The following is a 13,332-nucleotide window of genomic DNA, read 5'->3' on the forward strand; positions in this document are numbered from 1 at the left end:
CATAGTTTTTAATGATGATGTTTTATACAGAAAGATTTCAGCGTACCCCAGGCTTTGATAACATTTGGGCTCATTACAGCTGTAGTAGTGTTTCCTTCACACGAGGAAGAGCAGGAAGCCACTGAAGATGCTGTGTTTATTGTAACTATCAATGAGCCTATTGCCTGAGGGGAGACTCATGTAGACCTAGTCTCCCTCTTCCAGCTCTAGAGTCACATCACTGGATACATTCTCAAAACCCCCAATACTAATGTACTGTTGTGCCCACATTAAACCTGGTTGATTATTGAACAGAACATACGTCCATGAACTCAGATGATCCCAATGTTGAGCTGCTGGTATCATGGTGCTGAATCAGAAGTAGAAGACTGCTCTCACTGGAGCTGTGAAGACACCTGCATCAGAGGGAAGACAGAGAGCTCAACAATGTCTGTCTCTCATAGCCACTGGAGCAGTCTGGTAGTGATGTTGGTCTCAGTGTCTGTAGATGGGGCCCTGTGGACATGGGTCTTCATACATGTACACTGAACAAAAATATAAACACAACAATTTCAAAGATTCTACTGAGTTACAGTTCATATAAGGAAATCAGTCAATTGACAAATTCATTAGGCCCTAACCAATGGATTTCACATGACTGGGAATACAGTTATGCATCTGTTGGTCACATACCTTAAAAACAAAAGGTAGGGGTGTGGGTCAGAAAACCAGTCCTTATCTGGTGTGACCACAATTTGCCTCATGCAGCATGACACATCTCCTTCGCATAGAGTTGGTCAGGCTGTTGATTGTGGAATGTTGTCCCACTCCTCTTCAATGGCTGTGCGAAGTTGCTGGATATTGGTGGGAATTGGAACACGCAGTCCTACACGTCGATCCAGAGCATCCCAAAGATGTTCAATGGGTGACATGTCTGGTGAATATGCAGGCCATGGAAGAACTGGGACATTTTCAGCTGCCAGTAATAGTGTACAAATCCTTGCGATATGGGGCCGTGCGTTATCATGCTGAAACATTACATGATGGTGGCGGATGAAGGGCACGACAATGGGCCTCAGGAACTCGTCACGGTATCTCTGGATTCAAATTGGAATCGATAAAATGCAATTGTGTTCGTTGTCCGCAGCTTATGCCTGCCCATACCATAACCCCACCGCCACAATGGGGCACTCTACACAACGTTGACATCAGCAAACTGCTCGACCACACGATGCCATCTGCCTGTTACAGTTGAAACCGGGATTCATCCGTGAAGAGCACACTTCTCCAGCGTGCCAGTGGCCATCAAAGGTGAGCATTTGTCCACTGATGTCGGTTACGACGCAGAACTGCAGTCAGGTCAAGATCCTGGTGAGGACGACGAGCACGCAGATGAGCTTCCCTGAGATGGTTTCTGACAGTTTGTGCAGAAATTATTTGGTTGTGCAAACCCACAGTTTCATCAGCTGTCTCATCTCAGACCATCCCGCAGGTGAAGAAGCCGGATGTTGAGGTCCTGGGCTGGCGTGGTTACACGTGGTCTGCGGTTGTGAGGCTGGTTGGACATACTGCCAAATTCTCTAAAACGACTTTGGAGGCAGCTTATGGTAGATAAATGAACATTCAATTCTCTGGTAACATCACTGGTGGACATTCCTGCAGTCAGCATGCCAATTGCCAACTTGAGACATCTGTGGCATGGTGTTGTCTGACAAAACTGTACATTTTAGAGTGGCCTTTTATAGTCCCCAGCACAGGGTGCACCTGTGTAATGATCATGCTGTTAAATCAGCTTCTTGATATGCCACACCTGTCAGGTGGATGGATTATCTTGGCAAAGGAGAAATGCTCACTAACAGGGATGTAAAGAAATTTGTGCACAAAATTTGAGAGCAATAAGCTTTTTGTGCGTATGGAAAATTTCTGGGATCTTTTATTTCAGCTCATGAAACATGGGACCAACACGTATATGTTGCGTTTGTATTTTTGTTCAGTGTAGATTGGTGTAAGCAGTACCTGTAACCAGGCTGTAGGCTTGGCTGATGTTGGTGACGACATTGGTGTGGACCAGAGTGGTGTCAGTATTGAAGGGTCCCGCAGTGTTACTTAAACTAGCAAAGAAAGACACCTTTGGTCTCTGAACACCGGGGAGAAACATTTTGTGAAAACCATGCAACAAGGATAAACGATCCAGACCAATATTGAGCATTGTTGAGAAATGTATTCTATGCTCCCATTTCTATAAGAAATAGCAGGTACTATTTTTTGCAAGACAAGGTGACAGATGAGACTTTTCTGAACATATTTTTGTCTTACCTGTGTAGGCCCAGCCTTAACCCAGCTCTCTGTCCCCTCTGGCCTCATTGCAAATGGTCCAACAAAACACAATACTTTTAGGGTCTGGACAGCCTTCCCCGGTTGAGAGGACAACATGTATTTCTCTCTCTCTAACAGTAACCAGAGAATTGACTACAGAAATGTGTGTTAGAAGAACACTATTGCATCAATGTTTGGTACCTATCTGAAAGTTGTCCTCTGAGGTGAACTTAGGTGCCATTGATATGGATGTATTATCTCTGTGGTAACTTGTATCTGTTTAGGGTAAACTCTCAACACTGTCAGATCTGATTGGATATCTTATTTTAATTTGATTTAGAATATAAACAAGTCAGATCTGGTATGCATGGAATGAAAGTAATTTCTTCTCCTTCTTATCTTGTATCCTGCTCATGGAAAAAGGTTGTTTGAAAATGCATCTCTCTATTAGGTTAGCCCATAGGCCTGTAGCCTAGTGGGTCTGATTACATCATGCTTTGTCTTGTAAGTTACCCTTAGGATCTGTATGCCTAGAATTATGCTTTGTTAATGTCAGTATTGCCTTGTAACTTAAACTTTATGCCTTGTAAGTGAATCCATTCATGATCCAATATTAATTAAATACATTTGACTTTAGTGTTTGCTCCACATGACCATTTCTTGATCTTAGTCAGCTAAACTCACAATGATTGGACATGGTTTCACTATAAAATTAAATGGAGTCAGATGATCAGATGTATTAAACGTAGATTGTTACATATTATTCAGCACTACACCTGCATTTTCTCTCTAGCTCCACCTCTCTCTCTCTGGCTGTCATCCTGGTCCCCATGGCTGACAGTTCTGCCGCTTGTACTGGGAGCATGAGGAACAAAACAAACATCAGGTGATCCTTATTTCAACCAATGAAAACAAATCCTTTGTTCATAGTCAGTCAGACTGTATGTTTATTACCTGAATTCTCTCTCTTCAGCTCCTCCACCTCTCTCTCACTAGCTGTTACTCTGGCCCCCATGGTGGACAGTTCTGCAGCTGCTTGGGCTAGAATGATGGGCAACAAAAAAACCATCAATAAACATTATAGGGCAAAAAATTCAGTGTAATGTTATACTATGTATAATGCTTTCAAAAAATGCATTGCAAATCAAATGTTTAGAGACAACCTGGGCAAGAATCGCGAGAAATAACATGTTAGTTACAGCAATAAAAACTCTCCATATAGGAAGAAACCTTGGGAGGAACAAGACTGGTGAAGGGAGTAGGCCTAATGTATATTCTGTTTATTGTCTGTATATTCTGTTTTATCTGTTCATTTGTGTATTCCTTTTATTGTCTGTGTATTCCTTTTATTGTCTGTATATTCCATGTATTGTCTGTATATTCCATGTATTGTCTGTGTATTCCTTTTATTGTCTGTGTATTCTGGCAACACCATTTCACACAGTCAAATTCCTGTACATGGAAATGTATTTGAATAATGGTGATTCTGATTCTGTAAGGTCTAACACTGATGTGACTAGACTAGACTCCACTCTGTTTTTTTTGTGTGTGTGTTTTTTTAGTCATTTAGCAGACGCTCTTATCCAGAGCGACTTACAGTTAGTGAGTGCATACATTTCTTTTTTCATACTGGTCCCCCGTGGGAAACGAACCCACAACCCTGGCGTTGCAAACGCCATGCTCTACCAACTGAGCTACATGGTTCCACCACCATGTCTCTCAGCTCTTTCAGCTCAGCCCAGATGTCAGGGGTGGTGGTGGTCTGGTTGGTCGCCTGTCCGTGGGTCATCTCTGTAGCATCAGTCCTGGGGCTCCCCAGTTCATATTCTCTCTCCCTGCTCTCTCCCCTTCACTGTAACCCAGTTGAGTGATGTAGATGAGTGATGTCATTCTCTTTCTCTCTGACCCCTCCTCTCTCTTCCTGACCCTATGCCCCATAATGACAAAGCAAAAACAGATTTTCTTTTTTGTGTGCAAATGTATTAAAAGTAAAAAATAAACAGAAATATCACATTTACATAAGTTTTCAGACCCTTTACTCAGTACTTTGTTGAAGCACCTTTGGCAGCGATTACAGCCTCAAGTCTTCTTGGGTATGATGCTACAAGCTTGGCACACCTGTATTTGGGGAGTTTCTCCCATTCTTCTCTGCAGATCCTCTCAAGCTCTGTCAGGTTGGATGGGGAGCGTTGCTGCACAGTTATTTTCAGGTCTCTCCAGAGATGATTGGTGGAGTGCTGCAGAGATGGTTGTCCTTCTGGAAGGTTCTCCCATCTCCACAGAGGAACTCTGGAGCTCTGTCAGAGTGACCATTGGGTTCTTGGTCACCTCCCTGACCAAGGCCCTTCTCCACCGATTGCTCAGTTTGGCCCGGCAGCCAGCTCTAGGAAGAGTCTTGGTGGTTCCAAACTTCTTCCATTTAAGAATGATGGAGGCCACTGTGTTCTTGGGGACCTTCAATGCTGCAGACATTTTTTGGTACCCTTCCCCAGATCTGTGTATCGACACAATCATGTCTCAGAGCTCTACGGACTATTCCTTCGACCTCATGGCTTGGTTTTTGCTCTGACATGCACTGTCAACTGTGGGACCATATATAGACAGGTGTGTGCCTTTCCAAATGATGTTGTGGTGTCGAGACAACGATGCTGATATGCTGTGTAGACAAGGAATCCGCTGACACTGTACTTGATTATAAAGCTTTATTATATCAAAGGTTCCAGCATCAATTTACAGATTTCTGCAGAATCTGGAGAATAACTAACCCAATCTCAAAATCTGATTATTCCCCCCGTCCTTTGTTGAAAACCTGATATATATCCTATGTAACATAAGATGGGTGTTTTGAATAGACCAATCCCTGGATTCCACATATCCAAGTCTCCTCTGTTTCAGGGGGCCCCTATAGTAATGCTTTCCAGATGTTTCAGCAAGGCAAAGTAAAGTTCATCTAACACACCATTTGCAAACGTCAGCCAAAATTATAAACTGTTCAGATACTACAATGTCCAATCAATTGAATTTACCACAGGTGGACCCCAAGTTGTAGAAACATCTCAAGGATGATCAATGGAAACAGAATGCACCTGAGCTCAATTTTGAGTCTCATATCAAAAGGTCTGAATACTTATGTAAATAAGGTATGTTTTTTTTATTTTTAATACATTTGCAAACATTTCTAAAAACCTGTTTTCACTTTGTCATTATGGGGTATTGTGTGTAGATTGATGAGGAAAAAAACTAATTTCATCCATTTTTGAATAAGGCTGTAACGTAACAAACTGTGGAAAAAGTAAAGGGGTCTGAATACTTTCCTGAAGGCACTGTATACAGTGCCTTCAGAAAGTATTCACACCCTTTGACTTTTTCCACATTCTGTTGTGTTACAGCCCGAATAAAACCATTTTATAATTGAGTTTTGTTGTCACTGGCCTACCCACAATACCCCATCATGTCAAAGTGGAATTATGTTCTTTGAAATGTTTACAAATTAATTAAAAATGAAAGCTGAAATGTCTTGAGTTATGGCAAACCTAAATTATTTCAGCAGTAAAAAGTGGCTTAACAAGTCACATAATAAGTTGCATGGACTCTGTGCAATAATAGTGTTTAACATGATTTTTGAATGACTACCTCATCTCTGTACCCCACACATACAATTATCTGTAAGGTCCCGCAGTCAAGCAGTGATTTTCAAACAAAATTCAACCACAAAGACCAGGGAGGTTTTCAATGCCTCGCAAAGAAGGCCACCTATTGGTAAATGGGTAAAAATAACCCCCTGAGTCAAATTTTAAAAAGCTGACATTGAATACCCCTTTGAGCATGGTGAAGTTATTAATTACACTTTGGATGGGGTATCAATACACCCAGTCACTACAAAGATACAGGTATCCTTCCTAACTCAGTTGCCGGAGAGGAAGGAAACTGCTTAGAGATTTCACCATGAGGCCAATGGAGACTTTATTAAAACAATTACATAGTTTCATGGCTGTGATAGGAGAAAACTGAGGATAGATCAACATTGTAGTTATTCCACAATACTAACCTAATTAACGGAGTGAAAAGAAGGAAGCCAGTACAGAATACAAATATTCCAAAACGCATCCTGTTTGCAACAAGGCACTAAAGTAATACTGCAAAAAATGTGGCAAAGCAATTCACTTTTTGTCTTGAATACAAAGTGTTATGTTTGGGGCAAATCCAATGCAACACATTACTAAGTACCACTCTCCATATTTTCAAGCATAGTGGTGGCTGCATCATGTTATGGGTATGCTTGGAATCATTAAGGACTGGGGAGTTTTTCAGGATAAAAAAGAAACGGAATGGAGCTAAGCGCAGGCAAAATCCTAGAGGAAAACCTGATTCAGTCTGCTTTCCACCAGACAGAGGGAGATTAATTCCAATTTCAGCAGGACAATAACCTAAAACACAAGGACAAATATACACTGGAGTTGCTTACCAAAAAGTGGAAAGCAGACTGAATCAAAAGGGTGGCCGAGAATGTTTCTGAGTGGCCGAGTTACAGTTTTGTCTTAAATCTGCTCGAAAATCTACACTATGGCAAGACCTGAAAATGGTTGTCTAGCAATGATCAACAACCAATTTGACAGAGCTTGAAGAATTTTGAAAAGAATAATGCACAATCCAGGTCTGGAAAACTCTTAGAGACTTACCCAGAAAGACTCACTGCTGTAATTGCTGTCAAAGGTGATTCTAACATGTATTGACTCAGGAGGTTGAATTCTTATCTAATCAAGATATATTAGTTGTTTTATTTTGTACAAATGTTCAAATTTTTCTTCCACTTTGACAGAGTATTTTGTGTAGATCTTTTACATAAAAAAGAAATTAAATCAATTTTTATCCCACTTTGTAACACAACAGTGAGTTGAATACTTTCTGAAGGCACTGTACACACTGGTGTTGTTGAACCAATACGGAATTTAACAGGTGTCCTCTGTGGAACATTTTGAGATCATATCAAAGGACTGTGTGATGTAACAGAACACAGGTAAAAGATTAGTTAATGCAATGTCCTTCAAAGTTTGGGGTGTTTAAATCAAACTTGATTAAGATCACTCCTTTTCTCTTTAAAGATTGCTAATAGAAGTCTGTCTAATGCTGATATCGCCTACATTATTTAGCTTTTTTAGTAAGTGGATGGATTGGTGTAGTATGCTGACTGGCTCTATCTTGGGCCTCAATAGGATAAGCTTGTCCAGGAGGATAGCCTGATGGGACACACTCTAGAGTGTTACACTATGGTATTGTGTTGCTTTAAAAAGTTGCTAGGTAGCCTAGGAACGAACCAATAGCCTGGCAGAGGCAACAGGTTTCTCTGTGGTACCTCTTATCTAAGACTAGGTAGGCCTAAACAGATAGCCCCAACATTAACATTTCCAGTCCAGACGGTTTTACAGGGTGTGAGAGAGTGTGTTGTCATGTGAAAGTATGAACTCTGAACAAAGGGAATCAGAAGTGAAACTTTAATGTCTTTCTTCACCTGTTGAGCACCAAGGATCAAGAAAGTTAGGTTTTCAAAGAAAGAAAAACATTTAAATAATAGTAAAGGTGTACGAGAACTTCAATATATATATGACATCAGTCCTGTCCGTGCAGCTCCAGTGTGTTTGTGCGTTTTCACCGACCCAGTGAGTCTGCCGTGCGACCACACCTTCTACCGCCCCTGCATCAGCTTTCACCTGCGGTGGAACTCAGCGAAGAGCCAGAGCCGCTGCCCAGAGTGCAGGGGCCCCTTCAGCCTGAAGGATCTCCGGGCTCACCATGTCTTGACCAATATGGCGGATGCGGCCCGAGAGGAGGAGGAGGAGAGCGGCCTTGCAGCGAGGGGACCAAAGGCAACGCAGGGACGCACTGTAGCCGCAGAACTGGTGTGTCTGGAGCACGAAGAGAAGTTCAAGTTGTTCTGTGAGACAGACCAGAGGCTGGTGTGTGTGATCTGCAGGGATGGAGAAAAGCACCGGGGACACACGTTCACACCCGTGAAAGAGGCGGCAAAGATCAGTAAGGTGTGTAGGTCTATGGCCAGCACAGTTTTTTTTAAACCTCATAATTGTACTTATACTGCTGTGTGAACCTCTTAAATGGTAAGAGGTGTTTATTATATAACTTTTCTTGCCTGTAGGTTTCCAAGTCTATATATGTTGAATTTCCTCAATCTGTGTTTCAAGGTTCTACACAACAGTAACTGGATAAAACCTGCAAAGTCTCTTTCTCTCTCTTAATTTCTCTCTTAAATCTCTCTCTTAATCTCTCTCTTTCAATCTTGCGCTCTCTCGCTCTCTCTCTGTCATAAATATAATCCATAAATCTGTAAACACCGTTAAACCCATGCCATGCATTCTTTCTGTCACAAGGAGTGTTGTGGTATGTGTCTGTTCTAGAGCTCTGTTGGCTCTCTGGCCTGGATTCAATCAGAGGCACATTGCTTTATAGACAAGCGCATTGCATACCGACAATGCATTCACAATAAACGCTGCTGATGTCTGCTCAAGCGGAAATTACCTTTAAATGTCAAAGATGGTGCATTGTAGACAACACACCAGAGCCGGGTAAAGGCATAAACTACATAAGCAGTCACTTAGGGTCCCCGGCTGCTAGGGGGCCCCTGACTAGGGATGTTAACGGTTAATCGGTTAGCCACCGAAAATACATTTGACCTGTCATGCTTATCGGTCTATTGATTAATTTGCATAATTTTGTGGAATTAAATTGGTGCGTGTGTATTTTCGTTAGTCCTCATGCATTTTATTTATCACATTTATCCCAGGATACAGAGAGCCTTATACCAAGGAGTGAAACCTGCTTTTGTAAGCCCAGTCATTGCGTAACAAATAACAATTCTAAATGCAATCGCATGTTAAAAACTTGTGGCCATGATTCAAAAGGAGCTATTTTTATTTCTCACGATTCAAAAGGAGCTATTTTTATTTCTCAATCTCAACTCGTAAAGAGCGCCTCCCATTCGCCATTTGGATGCATAGGATATAGCCTGCCTACCGTTAACAATCAGCGCGTCACCCACCACTTTGCAATGTGGGCTTGAGGCATTATAATTGTTTGAAACCTGAACGTTTTACTTTACTTCAAATAATGAGGCATATTTTACCTTGCTTCAAAGTAGCCTTGCGAAAATCCATCCCTAGAAACGTGGTGGCAATTATTTTATAAAGGCTTTCTCACGCCATTAACCAGCATTTCTCTCCTGTTCTATTGGTTTTCATATCAACTTTCTTTCGTCGTGCAGAAGCCAAAGCCACAATCCTAGTCATATTAGCAACCCATCACAGTAGTTGCTATTAGATTCCCCCTCTTTCTAAGTTTCTAATGGAGATTTTCATTTCAGTCACATATGGAACTGCTTGCATTAGGTGCGCTGTTTAGAACTGTGTTTTCCGCTAATTGCATTTTGGCAAATGTTTGAAAATGACGTTTAATTAGCTGCTTCATTACAGGAGTTGCATGTTCAACCATAGGCTATTGCCTTTTGACTGTAAAACGATAGGCTTGCTATCGTTGCATGTTTCCATTAAGCTCTTAATGAAAAATGTAGTATCAGAGAGGAAGAGGCGAAGCGAGAGGTTTCACTCTCGCCTAAATCTGTCCAAAATAAGTCCAATGCGTTTCTATGATCGTATTTTGGGCCTAAATTTGACGCCTGCCTTCCCGCCTTGGGACCACTCCCATTGTTAGGGCGGAAACATAAGCATCTCGTCATTATATATAGATCTCTAATAGTATTTTCTGTTTGTCATGTTATTTTCTGCTTGGAAAAAATTTAACCGTTTGTTGACTGGTTAATGAGGGTCAGTTAGTCAGCAGCAAAATTGACAGACATTTTCATCCCTACCCCAAAATTATTATAATTATTATAATTATAATGATTATTATAGTTTAATTTTTTTAGGAACTCAATCGAGATATCAACTTACTGTTGAGAGTTCGAATAGTAGAATACACAAGGTGTAAGTTCGAAATGTGGTTGAGCATCAGCAGTTTGTATCTTGTTTTGTCAGTCATTGACAGTCACTCATTGGTAAGTTAGTCTAGCCAGTTATCTAAACTTGTAGTAATCATGGACAAATACTGACCGGGCACACAGGGCACATGCCCAGGGGTCCTGACATCCAGGGTGCCTCCATTGATTTTGTTAGTCACTCTCACGGCATAAGTCATGGTAAAATGTGTAGAATTGCAGGAAATAAGCTTTAAAGCTGCAAAAATGTATCTCTGCCCCATGGCAAAATGCTATAAAACTGGAACATTTTCTCTACACTCCATGGGAAAGTGTGTAGAATTGCAGGAAATGAACTTCAAAACTTACATTTTTCTCTCCGCCGTCAAGAGGGGGCCACTAAAATCTTTTTCCCGCCTATTGAATCCTGCTCTCTGTGTTGTTAGAATGTTCTGAAGGGAGCTCTTGGGTTCCTGGTGAAGGAGAACCGTGAAATGGGAGGACTGAACCAACAGCATGCCTTTGAGATGATCAAGACCCAGGTGAGGGCGTCTCTCTCTCTCTCTCTCACTCACACACACACACACACACACACACACACACACACACACACAGTCTTGTACAGCTAATCTTGTGGGGACATACAATTCAGTCCCATTCAAAATTATATTTTCCCTAACCCCTAACCCTAACCCTAACCCATACTCTTACCCTAACCCTAACCTGAACCATAACCCTAACCTTAACCCAAAAACCTAACCTTAACCCTAACCCTAAACCTAACCCTAGCTCATAACCCTAACCCTAAAACTAACCCTAGCTCCTAACCCTAACCCTTAACGTAATTCTAATCCTAATACTAATTCTAACCTTAACCCTAAACCCCCTAGAAATAGCATTTGACCTCGTGGGGACTAACAAAATGTCCCCAGTTGGTCAAATTGTTGTTTGTTTACTATTCTTGTGGGGACTTCTGGTCCTCACAAGAATAGTTAAACACGTCCACACACACACACACACACACACACACACACACACACACACACACACACACACACACACACACACACACACACACACACACACACACACACACACACACCTACACATATCAGTGTACAGAAAACATGCAACACTGCATAGAACATGTAAATAAACAACCAAACAATCAACCATGCTAATAGATTTAATCTTAACCTAAACTAACTGAATTGATCTGGAAACTGGAGGGCTGCTGGGTTCACATCCTCAAGACATTCCCTTACCGTTGTGCCCTTCAGCAAGGCCCTTAACGCTACATCATGCTCTCCATCCAGGGGCGCTGCACTGCAGCTTGACCATGTGCTCGTCTCAACTGTATGTGTGATGTGTGCTGTCTTGGGGGGGTTGAGAACGGAGCAGAAAACACATTTCTGTTGGCTGTAACTAATGGACAATAAAGTTGTATTGTATGTATTATTTTATTGAATCATTAACTAACCTGTGAATTTGACTTTAGTAAAGCTTGAAGAAAATGGTGTGTCCTACAGTCAAACATTTCTCCCCCATCACAGGAGAAGTCTAAAAGCCTGTCGGCTCACATCTCCTCCTGCTTTGAGGAGCTGCACCAGTTCCTGAGGAGGAGGGAGGAGGAGGTGAAGGAGGAGCTGGAGAGGGAGGAGAAGAAAGCTGTGGCGGCCATGCTGAAGAATGATTGTGTGATCGAGAACAGGCTGATGATTGGGAGAGAGATGGAAGTGACTCTGCAGTCTGCTCTGGAGATACCTGAGTCTGACCACTTTCTAGAGGTGGGAGGAGTCTCACAGAGTCTAGTTACAGGTTGTCTTGTAGTCTGTCTTTCATAATAAGTGATTTGATTGGTGTGTGTGTGTTCACAGTGGTGGAGTGAGAAAGGCCTTCCTGTTGTTGAGGGGATGAAGATGAAGGACACAGCAAAACCTGAGTAAGTGCAGAAACATTAAATATACATACATGAACACAATGACATCAGCAAATATATGAATAGGCCCTGTATTGCCTTCTGAGAGATGTGTTGTGTCCTTTAGACCAATATGGCCACCAGTGTCCCCATGATGAAGCATTGCTTTGATAGGAAATGTTTGTTCTAGCCAGTCTATCTCCAATAAGGTGAACTTATTGTGGTGGTTTCAACCCTGTCTGTCTCAGGTACAGGTCAAGGGTTAGAAGTCTGTGTGTGACCCCTGACTCCCTCACTCTCGGCCTCTACGAGACTCACCTGCCCTTCTGCATGTGGAAGGAGATGCTAAAGGTCGTCAAACCAGGTGAGATTGAGGACTGACTGGGGAAACCAGGTGAGAATGAGGACTGACAGGGGAAACCATTTGAGAATGAAGACTGACTAGGGAAACCAGGTGAGGGAGACAACAGGGGAAAGTGTGTGTGTCTAACGCCATCTCTCTCTCTGTCTGTTGAACTCTTCCCCTCAGTTCCTGAGCGCCTCACCCTTAGCAGCAGTGATGATCCCTGTTTAAAGCTATCAGAGGGTGGGGCCAGTGTCAGGCACGCAGACCGGAAGGGCGGCTTCGGTTTCAAGTACTACCGTGACTACGCCGTCGCCACCAACACCGTCGTCTCCACAGAGACCGTCCAGACAGGGCAGCACTACTGGGAAGTGGAGGTGGGGGGGAAGCTGGACTAGGGGGTGGGGCTGAAGGTGAAGGAAGATTCCGGCAAAGAGCCTGTCCTGTCTCCAGAGAGGGAGATAATGTTGCACCTGAAGCCTGAGAAGGGCCTGGTGTTCAGCCATGATGGTGTGGAGACACCCCTGATGGCTGCTGGTGCTGACCCAGGTACTCAGGCTGAGGCCCAGTCCTGGCCTCATAGGGTGGGGCTGTACCTAGACTGTGACAGGGAGAGGGTGTCCTTCTATGATGCAGACAGCATGGCTCTCCTCCACTCCTCATGGTGCAGCTTCATCTCCCCGTGTTCCTTATGCCTCTGCCCCGGGCCGTACATGGAGGGCCGCAACACTAACCCACTGACTGTCTGTTGGTACTGACCCAGTGGGCAAAACTGCTTTCCATGACGTCATTATG

General features: G+C 42.8%; 1 protein-coding gene across 1 annotated transcript; it reads left to right on the forward strand.

The window, feature by feature from the left end:
* The first annotated feature begins 4,007 nt into the window (after positions 1-4,007).
* LOC123484091 (zinc-binding protein A33-like) lies at positions 4,008-12,935 on the forward strand. Its single transcript, XM_045214057.1, has 7 exons — positions 4,008-4,060; positions 7,820-8,330; positions 10,723-10,818; positions 11,830-12,063; positions 12,154-12,218; positions 12,443-12,558; positions 12,724-12,935. Exons 1-7 carry the CDS (start codon positions 4,008-4,010, stop codon positions 12,933-12,935), a joined length of 1,287 nt encoding a protein of 428 aa, XP_045069992.1.
* The last annotated feature ends 397 nt before the right edge of the window (positions 12,936-13,332 follow it).

Source organism: Coregonus clupeaformis, unplaced genomic scaffold, assembly GCF_020615455.1.
Source record: "Coregonus clupeaformis isolate EN_2021a unplaced genomic scaffold, ASM2061545v1 scaf0195, whole genome shotgun sequence".
NCBI classification, from domain to species: domain Eukaryota; kingdom Metazoa; phylum Chordata; class Actinopteri; order Salmoniformes; family Salmonidae; genus Coregonus; species Coregonus clupeaformis.

Bases quoted from the DNA above. Each gene is read 5' to 3' on its own strand.
- LOC123484091 (XM_045214057.1), top strand. From the start codon at position 4,008: ATGTCTCTCAGCTCTTTCAGCTCAGCCCAGATGTCAGGGGTGGTGGTG. The intron at 10,819-11,829 runs GTGAGGGCGTCT...CCCCCATCACAG, and splicing joins TTGAGATGATCAAGACCCAG to GAGAAGTCTAAAAGCCTGTC. The intron at 12,559-12,723 runs GTGAGATTGAGG...TCTTCCCCTCAG, and splicing joins GCTAAAGGTCGTCAAACCAG to TTCCTGAGCGCCTCACCCTT.